The sequence below is a fragment of the Canis lupus genome, chromosome 15, assembly GCF_048164855.1.
Source record: "Canis lupus baileyi chromosome 15, mCanLup2.hap1, whole genome shotgun sequence".
Taxonomy (NCBI): domain Eukaryota; kingdom Metazoa; phylum Chordata; class Mammalia; order Carnivora; family Canidae; genus Canis; species Canis lupus.
The window spans coordinates 42381362-42404736 of NC_132852.1; the positions used below are offsets into that span (position 1 = coordinate 42381362).

The window sequence follows — 23375 nt, forward strand, 5'->3', positions numbered from 1 at the left end:
GGCAGGGGGGTGGTGGTGCTGGGGTGTTCCCTGTCCTCTCCATCTGAGGACTGCATTCTGTGATTGAATCAGGAATTAACAAATAATGTTAGGGCAAAATTGAAATAAGCATATGGTTTAGGTCTTTATCACTATTTTTAATGGGGAAGGAAAGATTACATGAGACATTTCTTGAGAGGCATGGATTTGCTTCTAATTTTCTTTGTTGTATTAGATGTACATTAGTGCATTACAGTATAAAACATCAATGTGAGTCTTTGAATTTAGGTACAGATTCAATCATTTGGTGGTTTTTTAAGAACATGAGAAAGTTGTTTTTTGTTCGTTTGCCTTGTCCATTAGATTTCAAGTTTAGAAGTCTGGCCTCTGGTTTGGCCCTGAGGTCTGAATTTGTTTTATATTTAAAACAAAATTGTGCATAAAGATGGTTTATTATATTCTAGGCACATGAAGCAATCATGGTTTTATCTAGTGTGAAGAAAGAAGTGGTACATAATTGATAGCCGGCACTGCGCCTGTCCTTGGTTTCTGCTGTGGGCATCGCAGGGGGGTGGCCCCTGTCATGATTTGTGCAGCAGGGGGCGCTGGTGGCTGCAGGAGCAGTGGGACACAGTGGGACGCTGGTGGCCACGGTGGGGGGAGGGGCAGTATGCTGGCAGCTGTGGGAGCTGGGGGTGCTGTTGAGAGCTGGAGAGGGAGCACTGGCAGCTGTGGGGGTGGGAGGGTGGGGGTTCTGCTGGCAGCGGCAGGGCCAGGGGACACTGACTGCTGTGGGAGCAGTGGAGGAGCAGTGGAGGAGCAGTGGAGGGCTGCTGAGAGCAAAGGAGGGAGCGCTGGCTGCTGCACTGACAGCTGCAGGGGGGTTCCACTGGTGGCTGCAGGGGTGGGGGGCATAAGGGGCGCTGGCAACTGTGCTGGTGGCTGCAGGAGTGACACTGGCGGCTGGCACTCTGGGAGCCTGGCTGTGTGCATTCCCGGGATCTGGCTCTCATGACTGCTTGGCCTAGGGCCTTAGTCAGCCTCGACCCCCTTGCTTAGAACCAGAGACAAAAATTCATCACCTTGTGTTTTAAAACACAGTCCTGAAATAGGTTTTTATGACACATTTTTTTGGTTATTTCTTCAAAGCTTAATGGTATTCTACATGATTTTGTAAAACAAAGTCAGTCTAAACATGACACTGTAAAGCTAGTGTTTTTTGTCTTGCTAATACATATAAATTTCCTCTCTTTTCAAATAATTTTTATGCTTTCATCTGGATGGAAACCTAATTATCCATGAGGTGAAATAAAAGACTACAGTTCTGTTTCCATTATCTTTTTCAGGGAATCCGAGCTCGAATTTTAGAAACTGTGGTCATGCTTGTCCTTCTCGCACTCCTTATTCTCGGGATAGTGTGGGTAGCCTCTGCACTCATTGACAATGACGCTGCAAGCATGGAGTCTTTGTATGGTAAGCTGGTGTCTCGGGGACACTGAACTGGGGGTGTAATTACACATTCACTTTCCTGAACGTTTGAATAATTCTTTGTGTCCTTTAGTCCTTGTTGTTAATTTACAGAGCTAACAAATCTTCAGACATGTATAAGAAGAAAAATGAGTGTTCATGTGTTTGCTATATTCAGAACAAGCAAGCAGCTTTTAAGATTTTTGTTAATTGGTTTCTGTTCTTAAAAATTCCATGGAGACTTTTTTTCTCTCTCTCCAAACAGGTTTTGCAAAAGGGTTATTTCCTTTTCTTCTATTTTAGATCTTTTTGTACAATTTAGAAATTATATGGTTTAGTAGACCCAGACAATTATGATGTTTATCATACATTAGTTTATAGTCAACTTATATCTTAATGTACAATATTTTGGATTTACTAACTTATATTTATAAATTTCTTTATAGATCTCTGGGAGTTCTACCTACCCTATTTATATTCCTGTATATCTCTGATGGGATGTTTGTTACTTCTCTGTAAGTATTTTTCTGGCTCAACATTGATGGGAAAGTGGAGTTCTTTGTTCTAGAAAGTAATAGTGTGATTTCCTGATGAGATTACTTAATAGCTTGGAGACGTTTCTGAAGTCCCTTAACTTTTTTTATGTTAAGATAAATTTTTTGATAAGCTGGAACCATGAAATAAAACACGTGTGTTTTTCTTTAAGGAAAGCCTCTCTTGTAAAGAGAGACACACATGTGCATGCACATGCACACGCACACACAGGCCCACAACCACTGCAGCATTAAATTCTACTTTTGAGGATTCTTAACAGTTGGTTAAACATTACCTTCAGCTTCGATGATGATCTCAGGGTCCTGAGATGGAGCCCCGCATTGGGCTCCCTGCTCAGTAGGGAATGTGCTTCTCCCCCCTCTCTCTCTGCCCGTCTCCCCATTCATGGGCACACACTATCTCCAAATAAATAAATAAAATCTTTAAAAAAATTTTTTTTTAAAAAAGATTCTACTTTTGAATGGTAACATAGAATTCTGGTGGTGAATTTGTGGCCTTTATTTAAAATTTGTTCAGTTTTACTTGAGGCATTACAACATATCTCAGGGATATCTATCTATCTATCTATCTATCTATCTATCTATCTATCTATCTTTAAGGATTTTATTTATTTATTCATGAGAGACAGAGAGAGAGAAAGAGAGGGAGAGGCAGAGACACAGGCAGAGAGAGAAGCAGGCTCCATGCAGGGAGCCCGATGTGGGACTTGATCCTGGGACTCCAGGACCATGCCCTGGGCCAAAGGCAGGCACTAAACTGCTGAGCCATCCAGGGATCTCCTTCTCAGGGATATTTATAAGTAGATAAATGTAGTTAAAAGGAATTAAGATAATAGTTGCCTGGTTCTTAATTCCATTAGCACTTGAAATTTAATCTGCTCTTTAGTTGGTTTTAATTTAAGTGAAAATATTTATTATTCAGCTGCTAGAGTATTGCATGTCCTAAGCCTTCTTCAATCTTGAGGTATCTTTTATCCTCCACATGCTACTCCCTCTAGCTTCTTTATTGATGAGTTGAAAAGTCCTTTGACAAAAAACTGAGAGAATCTAAATTTGAGACAAAAGTTTTCTTAAAATGATAATCTTTGAGTCTGTTCTATATTTTTGGACTAGCAATTTATCAGCCTCCTCTCTGTGATCTCTCCTGTAGTATGTACCCCTGTGGGCCTTTCCCGCATGTTCACAGTGATGGGTCAGTTGCTGGTGAAGCCAACAGTAAGTGTGTCATCTTGTTAAATAAATGTGTTTACATTTGAAGATCTTTTAAGTTGGGAATTAGCAATCAAAAACATGAGAATATTTCTGTGGGCTTGTGACTTTGTTGTTGCTTTTATCTTAATCTTTTTCATCTTTGGAAACCAAATGTTTTTCTTTTAGAATATTAATTATAGACACTCAGGTAGAAATTCCTCTAGCATATTTTAAGACAAAATTTACAAATACTTAGATATTTTAGGTGTTTGTTATCTTGTATCAGTAGTGACTCTGTTATGTTTCAGAATTTACCAAATTTATGACTTATGAAGCAGTTATGTCTTACGTTATATTTTGATTATACTTTTCACTTTAATCTCAGAATTACTATATATTCACTTTTTTTTTTAAAGACTTTATTCATGAGAGACACACAGAGATAGAGAGACAGAGACCAGGCAGAGGGAGAAGTAGGCTCCATGTAGGGAGCCCAACATGGGACTCGATCCTGGGTTTCCAGGATCACATCCTGGGCTGAAGGCGGCGCTAAACCGCTGAGCCACCCAGGCTGCCCTATATTCACTTTTAAATGATTTTCTTTCTTTCTTTTTTTTTTTTTTTAAAGATTTTATTCATTTATTCCTGAGAGATACAGAGGGGGAGAGAGAGAGAGAGAGAGGCAGGCACAGACACAGGCAGAGGGAGAAGCAGCCTCCACGCAGGGAGCCTGATATGGGACCGATCCCGGGTCGCCAGGATCATGCCCTGGGCCAAAGGTGGTGCTAGACCACTGAGCCACCGAGGCTGCCCTTTAAATGATTTTCAATTGGTAGTAATTCTAATGATTTGTCCCTAATTTGTTTGGTTTCTAGCTATTTTGCCAAATATTATCACATGAGAATAATTCTTAGCTGCATTAAAGGAACTTGCCATTTAAATTATTTTCATGGATCCTCATTGCCTGCAAACTCAGTTCTGCATGACTCACAACCTTTCCCTAGTCCACTGACCTCTGGCCTCTGCATCTGCGTCCTTGACTCTCATTCCACACTCAGCAGCTAATGGGCTGTCTGCTTTCACTTTCTAGATGTGTCTGGGGCTTTCTCCCCTCAATGCCCCCAGCCTGCTCCAGTCCCCCTGACAGCCTCCTCATGGCTTGGTTCTCATGTCAGCTGTGCTCACTGCCTATCTTTGAATTTTGCCTCACCTTTTCTTTAAGTTGTAATAATCAAGCTCCTTTCTCACATTCTCCTTTGCTTGAATTTCACTAGTAGTACCTATTAAATTGTTTTTAGTTATATGTTTGTCTTTCCTATCGGGGTAATTAGTCAAGGAACAATTTGGGGAAATATTGTAGTAGATATTCTTTTAGTAATGCTTGCTTAATTTTGAAACATTTAAAAAATAAAGGACAAATCTCATCATATCTTTTAAAAAATAAAATTGGATTATTTAACTTGCTACCTAATGTATATACACTGAAATAAAACATGCTATCAAATCTTGAAATTCACTTCCATCTTGGAGAAGTTTTATAACACTGCATTCTTAATTTCTTCCTGATTCTCTGGGGGAGCTTTTTTGGGAGACTCTTTTCTCTGTTTCCATTTCCTGGCCCCCCAAAATAGGCAAATGTTCAAAGTTCTGTCCTTGGTCTACAGTTACTCTGGTCTAGTCTCCTGACCACCTCTGCCACTTTCACGGCACTTCGAAATGTGTAACTCGAGGGAGCAGAAGACACTGGAAACAAACTATACTCTGTTGTCAGTGCTGTACCTGCAGACCCCGTGGAGCTGAAAGCTCAGCCTATAGAAAACAAAACCACTGACTTAGTGACCTTCCCAAGGCTGAGCTTTTTCCCAAACTTGTCTCTTATTAACATTATTCTCAAAACTTTAATTATCTTCACCTCTTTTCTTGTTCCTAACACCCAGTATTTTTTTTTTTTAAAGATTTTATTTATTTATTCATGATAGAGAGAGAGGCAGAGACACAGGCAGAGGGAGAAGCAGGCTCCATGCAAGGAGCCTGACTTGGGACTTGATCCTGGGTCTCCAGGATCATACCCTGGGCTGAAGGCAGTGCCAAACCGCTGGACCATCGGGGCTGCCCCCCCAACACCTAGTATTAATGGTATTCAGTCAGTCTAGGCTCTATGCTTGTGATAAGTACTATATTTTACACACGTTTAATTTAATCCTGTTAACAAACCTATGAGTTAGGCGGTAGTCTTATTTTATGGCTGAATTATCTGCATTTCGGGGAGATTAAGTTGCTCATACAAGATTACAGGTCAGTGAAGATGGGGCCGAATTTGAACCCAGAAGCTGATTTCAAACCCTGGGCTCTGGCCCATTGTTCTGCTCTGCCATAAGCTCCAGGGTACTCAAACCACCTTATTGCTGAATGTACTTTGTACCTTTTCACCTGTGTTTTGCTTATAGTTTCTTCTGACCCAAATGCCTTTCCCCTTTTCACTAAATTAAGCTATAAGCTAACAGGCTACTATTAACAAAAACACTTGCCAAAACTTTTTCTTCCTACCTAGAAGTTGGGAATCTTTCTTCCTCTGAACTTTCGTAAAATTTTATTTTTGCTTCAGTCATGAGTTATTTTAATCTTAAAATTATTTTTTTGGGTTCACTCTGTCTCCTGGACACTAGAATATGAGCTGAGTCCAAGGACTGTGTTTGACTCATATTTAGGTCCCCATCAGCTCAGAGTGGCTAAGAATGTAGGCTTCACAAGGCAGATAACTTTTCTTTGCCAAACCCTTGTAAGAAGCATGTTATAAGATGGGGATGATAGCAGTCTGTTTTTCATTGGATTGTTGTAGAATCAAAGGGATGAGGCACATAGCATTTAACACAAAATCTGTGTGCCACTCAATGTCACTTACATGGAGACAGACCCATGGTAGTGAATGGAAAGTTTGCATTGTAAGGGGAAATCTTTTTGTATGGGCTAGATCTTAAAAAAGTAAAAACTGAATTGTGATCCAAACAGTAGAAAGTGGTGAGAATATTGATGGGAAGGAAAGTTGGTATCATGGCCCCTGTGTGCCTTAGGCTCAGAGCCTGGTGATTGATTAGTGGTTCTTGTTTGTTACTAGTGTTGTATGGCATGGTAGTGAGTGGGTATACACAAGTATATTTCTCTAGGGTTTTGTCTACAAAATGAATTTATAACACCAGTATTCATAATTTGCAGAAAATTTTTAGTATGTATGGATGATGTAAGTGGAAAGTATTGCATTGTAGTTATTGAGTTTATTGTTCACTTGTGTTAAGTATTATATAGGTAAATACAAATGAGAAGCCAATGTTGAACAGAGTGATCTATTCCTTCTTGCTCTAAAATATTGGCTTGGGTGTAAGAGATATTATTATATTTAGCCTTTTGATGTTGAGAATTCAGACATTTATTTGTCATTGAGAGAGCTGCAGTGTTCTTTAATCCTTAAATTTAAATATATGTGGATTTTCTAATAGGCAACTTTTGATGTGTTTAGTTATATGCTAAAATAATTTTCCTTAACTTACAAATAGAATAGTTTGAGTATTTTTATTTTAAATTTGTAATAATTTTGAGTGATTATCTAAATCATAGGCCAAATAGCCTAAGTATTCTCGTAAGCACTAGTTTTGTAATGTTGCATTAGTCAATGGTTTGATCTTTGAATTTAGATTCTTGAAGACCTGGATGAGCAAATTTATATTATTACCCTAGAGGAGGAAGCCCTCCAGAGACGACTAAATGGTACGTATGTATTCCATAGTTAAAGCTCAATAAAAATTATTCAATTACAAAAAAGACAGCTAATTGAGGGGGAAAATTACAAGCCTCTTAGGACATTGTGCCAAGGCGCCAGGTCAAGACTTAAGAGCAACATGTGAATGTCTTAGGTGAGGACAGTTTTGCTGAAGACTAGCGGCACTGCAGTCCAGTTCCCGTCTTTCCCTAGCTGAGATTAGCTGTAATCTAGCAAGGCCAGTTGACTTCTGAGGCACTGGCCATTAAGGTACACCTCTACTACCAAGACCTAATGTATTTTAAGCACGATGACTTAGTCACTGAGGTTTTGCAGATTTGCATGTTTTCTTAGTCACTTTAATATCCCTACTTCATTTCTTTCCTTTTGAAATCTTTAAGGCCAAAAGTAGTATGTCTCTTTGCTACTAGGTGCCAAAATTGACAGTCTTAGTTATGCTTAGGAGCTCTGTTGTTATTTAGGAATGCTATTCATTATCAGCTGTTGATAACCAAGGAAGTATGTCAAAGATTTTAAAGTTTAATTTTTATTTACTCATCCTTTTTGGCTTCAAATGAAGAACCAGTGAAAAAAGTAATAATGATGTAGTTTAACAGGGAAATAATAGTTTGGGTGAATTTTCTTTTTATTTTACTTAAATGCTTTTCATTCTGTACTCTTTTCCTGCAAAAAAATTTTTTTTCCTTTAATGTTGAAAACCAACCCAAGATCAGACTATTAATTGCTAACTGTATTTCAGGGTTGTAATTAAAGAGTAGGTATAAAATGGAAGGTTACTTTAAATATGAAATAGGAAGAAATATACCTACTTTCTTCAGTTACAATTAGCGAATTTAAATCATCAACTCAAAAGTGTTGCTAACATTTAGACCTTTATTCTTAGATCAAAGAATTTCAGATTTTATCTAATATAGAGAATTCTTGGCAATAATACTGTATACTTTGATACCACTAACATTTAGAACTAAATGTATCTTTTATTCTTTAATGCTATTAAAGCTATTTTTATATTTTATTTCAGAGTTACAACTTTACGTGATACTGTCCGTTTTATAAAATTTCATTAAAGTAGTGAATATTAAAAATAAATAAATAAATAAAGTAGTGAATATTATAATAAATCTGTCTTACTTAGGTAATCATGCTAATATGTGATAAATATGCCTGAACTGTCACACTACTGCCTACAGTATACAGTTATGTTTCAGCCTGAGGTCTTTCTGTCTTACAGATCAGGGAGACTGAGATCTAGGAAGGGTAAAAGATAGTGCCTGATGGTGGCACCTGGGTGGCTTAGTCGGTTAAGCATCCAACTTTTGATGCTTAGGTCTTGATCTCAGGGTTGTGGGTTTGGGACCCACATTGGGCTTTGTGCTGAATGTGGAGCCTACTTTAAAAAAAAAAAAAAAGATAGTGTTCCATGAATTAAAGAATTTGAATTAAGTCAAAATAACACCAAGCCCAAAATACAGTCTTTTTTTAAAATTTTTATTTATTTATGATAGTCACACAGAGAGAGAGAGAGGCAGAGACACAGGCAGAGGGAGAAGCAGGCTCCATGCACCGGGAGCCTGACGTGGGATTCGATCCCGGGTCTCCAGGATCGCGCCCTGGGCCAAAGGCAGGCGCTAAACTGCTGCGCCACCCAGGGATCCCCCAAAATACAGTCTTTTTCACTTTTCACTTCAAGAAAAAGTCCCTCCAGAATCTTTCAAGATCCTCTGGCTCCTCAAATTCAAAAGTGGATTAGTATGTCTAAAGAAATTCAAAAAGAAGTAGTTGCCAGAAGGCTAGATGTATTACAAAGTGAAGCCAAATCCAAATAAACAAAATACTTTGACTAGCACAGAAATATAATTTGGAGAGGACTAAGTATGATATGATAGCTAATGCTGAGTATCATTTGTTTTCTACCATTTTGGTAAGCTATGCACTGCTTCTGATTATTCTGTTGGTAGGTAGTTAGTCTTTCTGTTGATGGCTCTTTAATGATATGTTGGGATAGTTGCTGTAGTTTTGTTATTTACTGCTTGTTAGCACTGTAGACTGCTTCAGGTGGAAAACAGCAGGCTTGCAACATAAAAGGTTCTATATCAAAATGGGCACATAGAGTAATATGGATTAAAATCATAAGCTTGAGTAGAGTATATCAATATGTGCAGGGGAAAGAAAACAAGGTTAACAAACCCAGTATTTTATGATTTGCTATTTTTAAAGAAAGTATACCCCATATGTGGGGTATCTGGGTGGCTCAGTTGGTTAAGTGTCCCACTCTTGATCTCAGGGTCATGAGTTCAAGCCCCATGTTGGGCTCCACACTGGGCATGGGAGCCTACTTAAAAAAAAAAAAAGGTATAGATCATAGAAGGTAGGTAGTGGAAATCATCCCTACTTTTTAAATTTAATCTAGTATCATATGAAATGTATTTTGTTGTAGCAGTTATTTTGTATTTTAAGTTATTTTTAAAAAGTAAATTAAAATATTTTTTATTGTGTGCTATTTTTTAAAAAATATTTTATTTGAGAGAGAGAGAGAGCTAGAGAAAGTGAGTGCATGAGTGGGAGGCAGGGGCAGAGGGAGAAGCAGAATTTCCCTTGAGCAGGTAGCTGGATGTGGGGCTCAATCCCAGGACCCTGGGATCATGACCTGAGTCAGAGACACTTAACTGACTGAGCCACCAAGGTGCCCTATATGCTGGGCTATTGAATTGCAGAATAATAATAAAAGATTAAAAAAATGTTACAGTAGTGATTTACCCCAGAATTCATGATAGTGTTTTGCTAGTGGCCATTGAGCCTGCTTTCTTGGTCTGTGTGGGAATGTGTGATGCACATCACAGGAATTTTGGGGACATCTGTATAGTTTGCTTTGAGCTCAGCTTCATGGTCATCTGAAAAAACATAACATTTTTTTCCTGGAAGATCTATAACTTGTTGTGGTAGATATTATTGGAGTTGAATTTTCATGCATGGTTTTTAAAGTATCAGTATAGTTTTTTGATGGAATACTTGCCTGTGACTTCTTCATTGTTCCTATTTATCATTTGCTGGTGCTAGTTTTGTTCTTAATATTATTATTCAGAAAATATGTTAATAAAATAAACATATTTTATTTTATGCCATGTCCTATTATAATGTAAATCAGTGTTCTAAAGAAGCCATCCTGTTAGTGGTCTGCTCTGCTTTTTTTCTTCCTTTTCTGTTTACTACTCATCTTCTTCTAAGTACCAGACCTTGAGCAAATGAATTTAGATTCTGAATCTTAAGATCGTAGTTGACTGAAGAAGACAAAAAGAAGGGTAAGAATCTATAAGATTTTATCCAGAACTGAAATACTTGAAAAACAAAGAAATAGGTGGTAGGGGTTGTATGTATTCCTGGAGCAGGAGGAAGTCCCAGATCTCTAGCCATCTGGTTCATACAGCCTTCCCCAGTGTCCACATCACCATGGCAGGAATGAGGAGCTACCCCAGGACTCAGGACTGTCCTTGAAAGGCTTCTTCTCCTTGAGTCTCCAGGACACAACCTTACTTTGCTGTCTGCCTTGAGGCCAGGAGGAATGGTGCCTGCATTCTGGCCTTCCTCCTTTCTGATAGTCAACATAAGGAGCCTCTATTGTCCAGGACCCTGGCGTCTCAGACTATCTCCTACTTCTACTTGCATTTCTGACCTTATTTCCCACTGTCCCTGAGCTCCTGAAACTGCTTATACCATGCGGAACCATGTAGATCGAAGAGCTACTGGGTCACAGCAGCAGAGCCACTTGGATCCTCAGTCTCCTCCCTCTTGCTAGAAGAAACTTGGCCCTCCCAGCACGAGCTGCTTCTTAGTCCCTCTCAGGTGGTAGCTCTGTTCTTTCCCACATCCTTCACTTCACTCATCCAGGAATTTGGGCAGGTGTCCTCTCGTTCTCTTCTGCTGCTTTCACACACTTTGAATCTCATGTCATTAGATTGTGACCTGATTACTTCTCCCTTTTCCCTTCACTCCTCTCCTTTCAGACAGTTCCTTTTCCATCCTTAAGGTTTTAGTTCCTTGTTCATGATTGTGCTTTTTGCCATTATGCTGGTCACGACTAGTGATTTCAGTGTCCACATGGATGACCTTTCCAGCCTGCTTGGCCATCCATAGACCTCTCTTAATGGTCTCCCTCAGCTACTTACTGCCTCGGGCTGCAGCACAGACCTGACATGAGCAGTGACAAGTTCTTGTGCAATCTCACCACTAGTCACCCTGTTCACTGCCTGTGGAGTACCATGTCCTACAGTGTTTCATGCCACCTATCCATCTTAATAGCTTCTTACTTTTTTCCTTCACTTCTTTCAGACCCTTGCTGCCTCACACAGTTTAAATTCCTGGGCCATGGTTTGTCTCAGTGCCCTGCTCTCCCAATTCCCTTTCCCTCTCTCTGCTTAGCCAAACTCTAGCCTTAGTCGTAGCCAGCTTTTCATGTTCTCAGCATGCACGCCTGTTCAGCTGACTAACTGTTAACGCCTGCCTGGCCTTTCTTTAAATATATGACCACTAGCTTAAACATACTTTACATTCTCCTGGATGACTGTTTTATGTCTTCTCTCAAGACTTCTTCACCATCAGTCTCAGCTGAAGACCTTGCTTCCTCTTTTCTTGAGAAAATAGAAGCAAGCATGCCAAAATGTTGACACAAATCATTTTGATTCATCTACCTGCAACTCCCCCTGCACATGCTGCCTTTCTCCTGATCCTATGGCTAGGCTGTCCATGCTTCTGGCAAAGCTCAGCCCTCCCCTCATGCACTGGATTCAGTCCCTTCTCCCTGATTCAAGGATATACCTATGGCCATTCTACTATTTCTCTGACATAACCAGTCTTTCCCCAACTGGATCATTTCCTTCAGCATAGAGATATGCTATAATTTTTCTAGTAGAATGAACAAATGGAAGGAAGGAAGGCAAGAAAGAAGGAAAGAAGGAAGGAAGGAAATGAAATCAAACTATCTTGACCTATGCCTTCTGGCTCACCATTTCATTGCTTTGCTGGTCTTTGTAGCAGAACTTGTAGGGTTGTACACTCATTGTTTTCATTTCTGTGCTCCACAGTTGTTTTTGTAGCCACTCTTGCCTCCACTGCTATACTGACATGCTGTTATCAAGTTGCCCAGTGACTTCGGAGTACTCATCCACACTCCTCATTCCACTTGGTTATCCATTCACCATACTTTCCTTGTTCTTTTTTACTTAATGAGCTACTGCTTCTCAAAAAACTGCTGGTTTTTCTCTGTGTCCATAGCTTCTTCACAGTGGCATGCCTCATGCATTAGTCCTTAAACTGTTCTCATGTTTGTTTACCTGTATTCTTTTGGTTATCTTAATCTGGTCTTATGGCTTTAAATACCATCTATATGCTGCTGACCTTTCCTCTGACCTCTTCATCCATCTAATAGACATTCCTACTTGGATGCCTAATAGGCATCTGAAACATGTCTTCTCCAAAATCAGCTAAAGAAAAAATAAAAAAATAAAAAAATAAACAAAATCAGCTAAAGATTTTATTCCCCATTTCTGCTTCTGTTATAGCTGACCTGTCTTTATAGATGGCAAATCCATTTTTTTAGATGCTCAGGCCAATTCCTCAGAGTCTTGTTCTCTTAACTCCCATATGGAATCCTTTAGCAAAGCTGTTGGCTCTAGCTTCAAAGTATCTGCTTGCATGTCACCACCTTGGTTTGAGTAACAATCACCTCTTGGTTAGAATTTTACAGTAGTTTCCTAATTAGCCTCCATGGGTCTATCTTTGGCCTTATGAGTCAGATCTTCTCACTTATTTGCGCACAGAACTTTAGTGGTGTCCTTTTTCAATCTGAATAAAGGTAGTTTTTGCAGTGGTTCCCTTTCAGCCCCCCATGTACCCTCTGACTTCCTTTATTGCAAACTTCTTGCTTTTCAACCATGGCCAGTTGCCTCTTATCTCGGGCATTGTAATGTGTTTCCCTTCTGCCTCCTGTCTTCCAGGTCTTATCTAAAGATCCCCTTCTCAGTGGGCTTTTCCACATTGAGGCCTTGTGGATATGATTAATATTGCTAAGCTCCACCTCTGCCCTGGCACTTCTTTCCCTCTTTCCTGCCTTATGTTTTCCTGTAACACTTTCACCTTCTGACCCACTGTTTTTACTTTTTATATATTGCCAGTTTCTTCATAGTAGAACAGGAACTGTATAGGCAAGGATTTTTGTTTATTTTCTTCCTTTCTGTATTCCTGATCCCACTATCCCCAGCCATATAGTGGGTTGGTAGTAAATACTTGTTGCATGAGTGAATGAATAGATGAAAAACATTGCATGATGGAGAGTTGTCATTTTACCAAAAGAAGTGAAGAAGGAAGAAGAAATAAAATTTGGTGATAGGATAAAAGAATTACATGGAGACAACATTTAGGAAGGCCCACAGTAGAGACCTCTGAAGACAAACCAAGATTGTGGGGCTGGAGGACCTTATGCCCTGGAGTGTTAGTAAAGAAGCAGAGATAAGGTGATTTCCCTTAGTGTGAAGCCATGAAATACGAGCAATCAAAATCCATTTCTACTTCAAGACCCTAGAAGAGTAGCCCAACAGAAAGTCCCATTACATTAATTGTGGTAGAAAATCTTTTGTAATTCCTACCCAGGATTAAGAGGATGCATATATCATTAGCATGTTTAAATGTTTAAGTAATGCAACAGCATTAATTGAAATAATTAGCTTTCGTGTGTATATAGCCTTTGGGTGTACTGGGTAACTTTAGAAGTACCATAATGAATAGGAATTATTTTTTATTGTTTAAGTTCAAAACCTTGACAGTTCTTTTAATGTAATTTATTTAAAAATATTGTAGACTTTGAACTTAATGATTCAATTCAATTTTGTTAGGTACTATTTTCATCTTCATGATAAAAAGTTAGTGTATCACTTTTGGTAGTAATTACTTTCCTGCTTGATTTTGATCTTCCTTTAAAAGCCTTTTTCATTGAAGCTTGTATTCTTTATTCTTTTTTTTTTTTTGTATTCTTTATTCTTAAGAGCACAGAAAATATACTTGTTTCATTTTTGTGGTGTGTCAAGTTGCAGTACCTTTGTATTCTGAAAAATAGGAGATTGAAAAAAATAACTCATTCGATCTTTTTATGGAACTTAGTTACCTGTCAGAAGCAATTGGTCACCATCAGTCTTGGAACCTTGCTTATTGTCACTGAGTTGAGTTTGCCAGGCAGTTTTATGATGATGCCAAGGTTTACGGTGGTATTTACACTTGGTTTAGAGTAGTTGCATCCTGTTAGAGGCATTTTTTATCATCACTGTCAGAACAGTTTGCTGATTTGGTCATTACTTATCTGACGCCTTTCAGGTAACACCCTTAATATTGTAAGGAAGCTTCTATCCCAATCTTATCTTATGTTCTCTACATACTTTCATCTTGACCTTCTCTAGCTATTCTTCTATAGCCTACAGTGGTTATTCCATGAATACGATCTCTGTTGGTTATATCACTGAAGTTGAGAATATTGCAAATATATCAGTCCCTGGGCCACTTTGAGCATGATGAGCTTAGGCTGGCTGAAGGTGATCAAGTGTCAGCTCTCATCAACAACATATATAGCAAAAATTGTTGACACTCAGTGACCCCCTTTTGGACAATACTATGCTAGAAGAAAGTGTTTAATAATATCTTGACTTCCTGAGCTAACAAGAAAGAATATTAACTACTGGTGAAACTAATTAAATTTTTTTTTTCCCCAGTAAGATCACCAGCATTTGGATCCTAACATCTCAAACAGTGAGAGATGCCTTGTTAACTATTTATTCAGCTTCTTGGGCCATATAATCACTTTCTTGACTATAAATTGTGGCCAAACAAATGATATGTTGCAAGATGAAATGAGGTGACTGAAGAGATGTAAGATAATATATATATCAGTGATGAGGAATAGTTTGGAGTAACTGTAGAATTACTTAAGAGTCAAGTATCACATATTTTCTATAAATGATATGATATAAATGATCTAAATTTTTTAGCAGAAGATAAAATTTAATATACATGAGCTGCTTATTCAACCATAACCTATTTGGATGATAGTATTCCTGATAGTACCATATATAAATAAGTTTAAAAAATAATCTTAATATCAAGTTTAAGATTTACCAATAGCTTATATCTAAGGTGGAAAAAAAAGCCAAACAATTAATTATATATAGCTTTTTCTAAAAAATACTGTATCTTATTTATTTGAGAGAGAGAAAGAGAGAGAGAGAGAGAATGAGCTCGAGGAGGGGCAGAAGGACAAGCAGACTCCCTGCGGAGCCTGACTTGGGGCTCAATCCCAGGACCCCCAGATCGTGACCTGAGGTGAGGCCAGAGGCTTAACCAACTGAGCTCCAGGCTCCCTGGTACATAGCTTTTTATAATGTTCTTAAAGCTGATTGTTTAGTATTTTCTGTCTTGCTTGTGGTTATTTATAATGAAAATGTATTTGAATTTTGATTTTCAAATTGTGTTCAATATCAAGAATCTTATATTACTTGATTTTTGTACTTAGCTATATTTTATGGATATGTCACTAGTAAATAGAAACTAATACTTTAACAAATATTAGCATTACAAATGGAATAGAAATAGTGTGTTTGAATGTATAGATTGTCCATCTCTTCTGTAGAAAATAACAAGAGTTTGTGTTGATGTTGAGATAGATGCTTTAGAGATTTGAATGTCTAGGCTTCAGTTTTCAAAAACTTTCTGGGGGGTCTGCCTCATCTGCAGTGGCTGTGTGCTGAACAGTAATTGGTGTTTGCTTAGAGGATGGAGACACTCTACGAAATTTTAGGAGTCTTGGGCTTTAAACAAATTATCTAAGTGATTAGAAATAATTAAAAGTACTTGAGGGACCTTATAGTGTATTGATAGAGATCACATTGGTCAATTTAATATACTAAGCATAATCAAAGTTTTAAAGTGTTACTTAAGCAACAGATTTTCTAATCAACTTTTTTTGGCTATATGCTAAATTAAAAAGTTAAATGAAAAACTAGTCTGTTTATACCAGAGGTGTCTACTTCTAAATAGTATTTATTATGAGACTTAGTTTAGGACACTAAATTGTTTAGGGAGATTTATTGCTTCATGTTATTTGAATTGTTTACATACCAACATAGAGATTTATATTTATTTTTAAAAATGTATTACATATTTTAAATTAAATAATTAGTATCTGCCCTTTAACATATGAATGTCCATTAAAGTTGTCATATATTAAGGCTTAGTTATTGAAGAAATGCTGGGCTTTGGGAAATTTTGTTATCTTGGAAGCAAAATATTTTCAATACCACACTAGTTTTTCAGCTTAAGAATAAAGCCGGGAAAAGTTGCCTTCAGCTATTAGTTTTCCTGAATCCAAAGAGACGGGTGGGGCAGGATCAAAAATACTTACTTGATCAAAGTTATTGGCTCTGAAGGTATTCTTACCTGTGTAAGGAAGATGAAAGGTGTTGTTTTTATTGCACGCTAGTAACAGTGTAATTTTGAACTAATTGGTGTTGAACTGCCAATCACCTAGGGGAATGCAAATAGATACTCTTCTAATTTCCTTTGAGGTAGTGAAATCTTGTGTCGAGGCTGGAAGAAAAACAGAATAATACCGTTAAATTGACCTTAAATGAGCTGCTTTGTGGTTTTCTTGGAGAATCCCTTTTTATTTTTCATGACTAGTCCAGACAGGTTTTGTCTACCAATTTGACTTATTGACTAGACAATGCTGACATGGAACATGTTAGATTCATTTTGAAATAAAGTAAGGATAATACAATTGTTCAGGATATTTTGATGATTTTTTTCTAGTGCAACTTAAATTCACATCACATTCCAATGTGTGTTTCAATGTGTCTTGATTCCTTACAATAGCCATTGTTCCTTCTGGTCATATATAATGGAAAATTCTGCCTAAACAAGCTTGTTCTTCTCACTTAAGTAATGATACATATGTATAATAAAGGATGATAATGTCTTTGAAAATTGTTATTCTGGGTAAATCTAGTCATTTAATGAAAGCATACTTGTTTGGAGATAATGAGAATGTATTTTTAGTTTTTGTATGCAAGTAAATCAGCATTAACTCTCTATTGTGTACCTAGCATTGTGTCACCTGAAAAAAAAAAAAAAACCACAGTATTTCAGAAATACTACTGAATTCCCCTATTGCATTAGCACCCCTGCCATCTTGCACTTCCGGCCTGAATCCTTTGTTTTCTTTCTACCTTTGAGGAAGGAGTGCTGTCCCAGAGCACTGATGCTTCTTCCTGAATCATTGTTTCTGGCCAGTTCATCCCCAGGCCCCCAAAACAGAAATTACTGGGACCTCATAATGGTTTGTCATTGTTTGAAGGACTCTCTGACCTGATTCAGTGTGAAGAGAACAGAACAGTGAGTAAAGAAAAATGATCACTCACTTAAGGCTGAGTGATGAAGATTAAGATGTGAATCTAGAACGATGATTCCCACTGAGGTTAAAATTTAATGGAGAGACAAATAAGAATTTGTACTTAGACCCAAAAAGTAACATGGACTTTTAAGGAAACATAATGAGAGAAGAAAAAGACCACCTACAATGTGAAAAAAAAATTAAAAATTCGGTAGATAAAAGATGAAATAGTCCTTGTGGTAGGCAGAATAGTGACCCTGCAAAAGTATCCATGTCTTAATCACCCTGATCCTAAAAACATGTCCCCTACATGGCAAAAGGGACTTTGTAAGGTAATTAGGTGAAAGGTCTCAAGATCATCCTAGATGATCTGGTGGGCCCAGTGTCCTCATGGCATTGTTAAAACTGAGGATCAGAGAAGGAGATGATAGTGGAAGTGAAGGTAGAGAGACTTGAAGGAGGGGCCATGAGTCAATGTGTGCAGGTGCCTCTAGAAGCTGGAAAAGACAAGGAAACAGATTCTCTCTTAGAGTGTCCAGAAGGAACACAATCCTGCTGACACCTAGATTTCAGACCTCTGGCCTCTAGAACTGTAAGATAATAAATTTGTAGTGTTTAAGCCACTAAGTTTATGGTACTTTGTTATAGTAGTGATAGGGAAGGAGTGTAGTCTTTCTAAAAATTGAATTATCTGGTAGAATCAATGGGAAAACTATTTAATGTCAGAGACCATAAGTACGAAGAGAGGGAAACATCAATGAAATGGCTGACATAGACTGTAGAGATGAGCTACTTAATCTAAATAATAAACATCTAGAAGGAGGAAAAAGAAGAAGTAGAAAAAAGTTAAGTAAATAGATAATAGAAGAAAATGTCAATGAACTGAAGAAAGATTTTAGTGCAGGTTAAAAGACCATAGAGTCCTAGACAAGATTATTAAGCAGGACATTTAAAGATCTAGATTTATTGTGTAACATTGTTGAATTCCAAGAGTAGTGATAATAAAACACCTTACAAGCTTTCACATAGAAAAATTACTTATAAAGAAGAGAGAAATCAACATCAAACCTCCCGTTTGTAACCTGCTAAGGATTATTGAATAGTATTGTTAGTTTTAAGGGTGTGGGGGGGAAGATTGCAATGAAAAACTCATATTTATAAATATGTTGTATGTATGTTAGGGCCAAAAAAGGCATTCATTTATTGCTTCATTTCATATCTGTATATTGAGTATCTAATTTGTGCTAGAAACTATTCTAGGCATTAAGGATATGGCAACTTTTATACTGAAAGAAAAATCTAGTAATAATCTTATACTAAATACTTGATTGATTGATTGTATTTGAGGAGGTTAGGGGAGAGGCAGAGGGAGAGAGTCTTAAGCAGCTTCCATGCCCAGTGTGGAGCCTCATGTCAGGCTTGATCTCACAATCCTGAAATCATGACTTGCGCTGAAATCAAGAGTTGGATGCTTAACTAACTGGGCCACCCAGGTGCCCAGTATACTAAATACTTTAAAGTAATCCCAGCAAAATCCAGGATTTAGGATGATTGGGAAGCAATGAAAAAATAGATAAAAGTACTGTGAAAGTTTCACCTTGGTGCAGAAAAGTTACTCAGTAAAACATCACTATTGGGTTATAACTGTTATATTGAAAAAAAAATACAAGTCTACCTGTGTTAACAAGAGAAAGTAACCACTGAAATGCCAGATTAACATGGGGAAAAAGAATAAACAGAAATTCTTCAAGCTGGGAAAAGAAGAAATAAAGAGCAAAATAAATGGAAATTATGAAATTACATAAAGGAGAGAGAGCCACCAGTCTTCATAAGCCGACTTGTAGATGGCAGAGCTTGGTCCCTGTATGTCATTGTTGAGCTGTGGGAAAATCAACTTTGAAGCCCACTCTGTGTCTAAACTTGTAATTTCATGAAATTGTTTTCTTAATTTTTAAGTTACTTTTTTTTTTTTTTTTAATTTTTAAGTTACTTTGAATTGATGTTTTTGATTCAGTGGAAAACATCCTAAATATATCTCATTTTGCATATGAGAATACTAATGTTCAGAGAATGAGAACTTGAGAGAAAATCCCAATAAAATTTTGGAATTTAGCAGACCTGAGAAAATCTTAGAAGTAATCAGTTTAGCAGACCCAAGGAATCTAAATCCTAAGCCATGTGTTTGATTTATATCCCAGAATTGCCCAAAGTCTCAGGAAGTGGCACCATCAGATATGGAAATGTGGAGATAGAGTGGAGGAAGTTTAAGGTAAAGAGGGTTGGTTGAAAATCCTGTTGATGAAGCAATTTGATCCCCAGATCTTTTCCCTCTATCCAAGGTGTCAGGCACTGCCTCTTTCCTATCCCAAGAGAAGAGGGAGAGTTGTTCTCCAGAAAGTGAAACAGAGGCTGTGGCCTAGACACAGTGTTAAGTAGAGGATGGGGTGAGTGCTCACAGGCTCCTATCTCCCTTCACTTAGACAGTCAAGCTTTAATATGCCAAGGAAGAGATCCAAAGAGTCTTATCTGTGGAGGCTGTCTAGCCTAGGAGGAAAGCCCCACAGATGCCAGCAGTGGGGTGTCCTTTGTGAAAGACCTGGCTGGATTACCCAGCATGAAGTCTCATAGTTGTCAGCCACCACCCACACACTCTTGAGTTTCAACTTAGCATGTTTTGTAGGTCATTTTTTTTTTTTTTTCAAAGATTTTATTTGAGGGCAGCCCCGGTGGCACAGCGGTTTAGTGCCGCCTGCAGCCCAGGGTGTGATCCTGGAGACCCAGGATCGAGTCCCACGTCGGGCTCCCTGCATGGAGCCTGCTTCTCCCTCTGCCTGTGTCTCTCTCTGCCTCTCTGTCTCTCTCTCTCTGAATAAATAAATAAATAAATCTTTAAAAAAAAAAAAGATTTTATTTGAGAAAGAGAGCACATTGGAGTGGTGGGGAGAAGAACAGGGGGAGGGAGAGGGACAAACAAACTCCATGCTGAACGTGGAGCCTGACGTAGGGCTTGATCTCATGACCCTGAGATCATGATCTGAACTGAAACCAAGAGTCAAATTCTTAACTGACCGAGCTACCCCAGCACCCCAGTGCTTTATTCTTAAATATGAGCAGCCCTCTAAGGCTCATCAGGCTTCTGAGCAACATGAAATAAGAGGCCAAAACAAGAAAGACCTCGAAGAAGACAATATATACTAGAGAAAAATACATAAAAATATACCTGTTGTTAATACCCTGAAGGAGACCAAGATTGCAGTCATGAGGAAGGTCGGGAGTCCATAAAAATGGAATATCTAGTGAACAGAAAGGGACACTTGATAATTAGAAATAATGACCTATCCAAAAGGCTAGAAGATAAGGAAATTTTTTTAGAAGATAGGTCAAAATGACAAAAATAGGAGAAAAGAGTTAATAATATTAGAGAACCAGTTCAGGATATCTAACATCCAACTACTAGGAATTCCAAGTGGGAAGAGGAGAGAAAATTTCTCAGATCTGAAGGATGTAAATTTGGAGATTGGAAGGGCTCACTAGTGCCCTGTATCATCCATTGAAGGGGACTCGATGCAAGAACACTGCAAAGATTCCGTACATTTCACAGGACGGGAAGCAGTTCATACGGAGACAGGAAGGACTTTTTCTGACTTCTCAGGAGCAACACTAGAAGCTGCAAGACAGTGGAACGGTGACTTACTCTGAAGGAAAATTAGTTATGATGTAGATTTCCATATTTAACCAAACCATAAGAGCAAAGGTAAAATATCCAGACTCGTGTAGTCTCAAAAATACTATCTCCCGTTCACCCTATCTTTGCAAGCTGCTGGGGAGGCCATGTGCCACCTAGATGAGAGATTGAAGCAGTGGGAAAGACTGAGTTGTAAATCAGAGATGTGCCACAGGGCCCAGGATGCCAGGGTGCATCAGGCCTAGAGAGCAGCTGGTCCAGACCAAAGCAGGTGTCATGACTCCAGGAGAAATTGCTCCCAGATAATGAAATGAATGGGATAAAAGGAATTTAAACACTGATTGAAAAATACATTTGGGAGGAGAGGGTGGCTTCAAGACAGTGTTAAGTACATAGAGGACTAAGCAAATGAGAAAAATGACTAATTCTAGGGATAGAAAAGAATACTATTATGGAAGAAAGGAAAGCTAGTCATAGTTTATTATGTAGGTAAGCAGTGGGTGGCATTTCTTTTGTAATAATGAAGACATCAAATATTGATGTAACCAAGATGTCCAATAATCCACATTGGGAGAGGGAGGAAATGGCCAAGGGTGTGGTTTGGTAGGAAGGCCATAGTTAATACTTAGAGCTGGAAAATCAAGACCCAGCAGCAAAGGAAGCTGTTGATTTAGTGCTAAGAAGATAGATACTGAAAGAATCAGCTAAATGACCTGAAGTGACAGTCTTTGGGAGGAAGGTGGCATGTGTGTAGGTGCCTTGTGCCGGGATGTGGCACTTGGAATTCTGTGCCCATTTCATTTTGATAAAAATAAAATTAAAAAAAAATTAAAGTTCAGACAAGTAGTGTGCAGGGTATAAAATCAAATTTATCAGCTGTTATACAAAGTTATACTGAATGCAAATACTCTATTTGACTAAATGTAAATGGGCTGAATTCCACTGTTAAGGAATAGAGCCTGTCAGATTGGGTTATTCAACCATTTTGCTATAAGCACCCGTAGCTCTTTTTTCTTTACTAGAAAAAGCATCTGATTTGGCTTTACTGTTTCTCCTATTTGATCATATCTGTGGAACTGCTTGTCAAAGTTCTCTGCCTCCCCTACTCAAGGAATTCGAGCTAGGTCATTAGGACACTGAAAGTTTATTCTTGAACCTAGCCACATAAAGACTGAAAAGTTCATTCTTGATCATAGCAACATGATGATTGAAAATGGTTGGGACTGATGCATCCCAGGTGTAATACTATGAGGAGACAGTCCATCTGTTCCTGCCACCTGGAGCCCCCAGCTGCGTGGTTCCTCTCCTTTCCAGGAAAACTGGAAGTTTTCCTACTGGTTCTGTCTCGTGAATTCCTTTTCTGTTTTAACCAGTCAGTCAACTTCAGTTGCTCATAACCAACAAACTCTGATAAGGTTAAACCTCAAATCAGATTCAGCTGATATACACACATATCTATACCTTTAATTTTAATCTTTCTTTGTCTCTTATATGCAAGTTTGTAATAAATCAGTAAGTAACTAAGACAGGTAAAAACAAAAAGATCGTAGAACTGAAGGTCCACAAAACAGATTTTAAGCAGAAAAACATTAAAGACAAAGTGGATCATTATCTAAAGTTAAAAGGTATGATTCATAAGGTGAGTATAACAGTCTTATAGGAACCCAAAAAATTTAGCAGACAAATACAAATACATAATGGAAAAATTCTTAAAAGTTGAGACCTCAATAAAGGTACATTTGTAGTGGGGAATTTTAATTTATCCATTTCAGAATTTAACAAATAGAGTATGGAGATATACAAGTCATTATAGAAATAAGTAGAAACCATGAATAGGAAAATCCATGTGTTAAACATCTGGAAAGATGCTCAACCCCATTTAGGGAAGTGCATGTTAAAGTAACAATAAGAAAACATTTTTTTTCCCCATCATACTGGCCAAAATTCAAGAATTACAACATCCAGTGCAGGGAAGATATAGGAAGAAAATGGGTACTTTCAAAAGCTATGAATGGAAATGTAAATTATTACAATAATTTCTTTTTTCTTTTCTTTCTTTTTCTTTCTTTCTTTCTTTCTTCTTTCTTTCTTTCTTTCTTTCTTTCTTTCTTTCTTTCTTTCTTTCTTTCTTTCTTTCTTTCTTTCTTTCTTTCTTTCTTTCTTTCTTTCTTTCTTTCTTTCTTTCTTTCTTTCTTTCTTTCTTTCTTTCTTTCTTTTTTGAGAGAGAGAGTGAGAGAGAGCATGTATGGAGGTAACAGCAGAGAGAGGGGAGGGGAGAGAATTCCACGCCCAATGCAGAAC

The 23375-nt window shown here is 38.0% G+C and overlaps 1 protein-coding gene and 1 long non-coding RNA gene across 14 annotated transcripts in view; one reads left to right on the forward strand and one right to left on the reverse strand.

Moving 5' to 3' along the window:
• LMBR1 (limb development membrane protein 1) overlaps nt 1–23375 on the forward strand; it is a 146752-nt gene that overhangs the window by 85129 nt on the left and 38248 nt on the right. For all 13 annotated transcript variants that reach the window (XR_012007762.1, XR_012007761.1, XM_072776823.1 and 10 more), the window contains 4 exons: nt 1326–1452; nt 1893–1961; nt 3151–3215; nt 6881–6953. Coding sequence is in view for 11 of the 13 variants with exons in the window: in XM_072776823.1 (XP_072632924.1) it covers nt 1326–1452; nt 1893–1961; nt 3151–3215; nt 6881–6953 (334 nt within the window). In the remaining 2 variants the exon portion in view is untranslated. The remainder of the gene's footprint in view (nt 1–1325; nt 1453–1892; nt 1962–3150; nt 3216–6880; nt 6954–23375) is intronic.
• LOC140604977 (uncharacterized) lies at nt 13782–23256 on the reverse strand. Its single transcript, XR_012007763.1, has 3 exons — nt 23106–23256; nt 16438–16587; nt 13782–14060 (listed from the first exon to the last, which is right to left on the reverse strand). It is a non-coding gene; the product is annotated as an uncharacterized lncRNA (long non-coding RNA).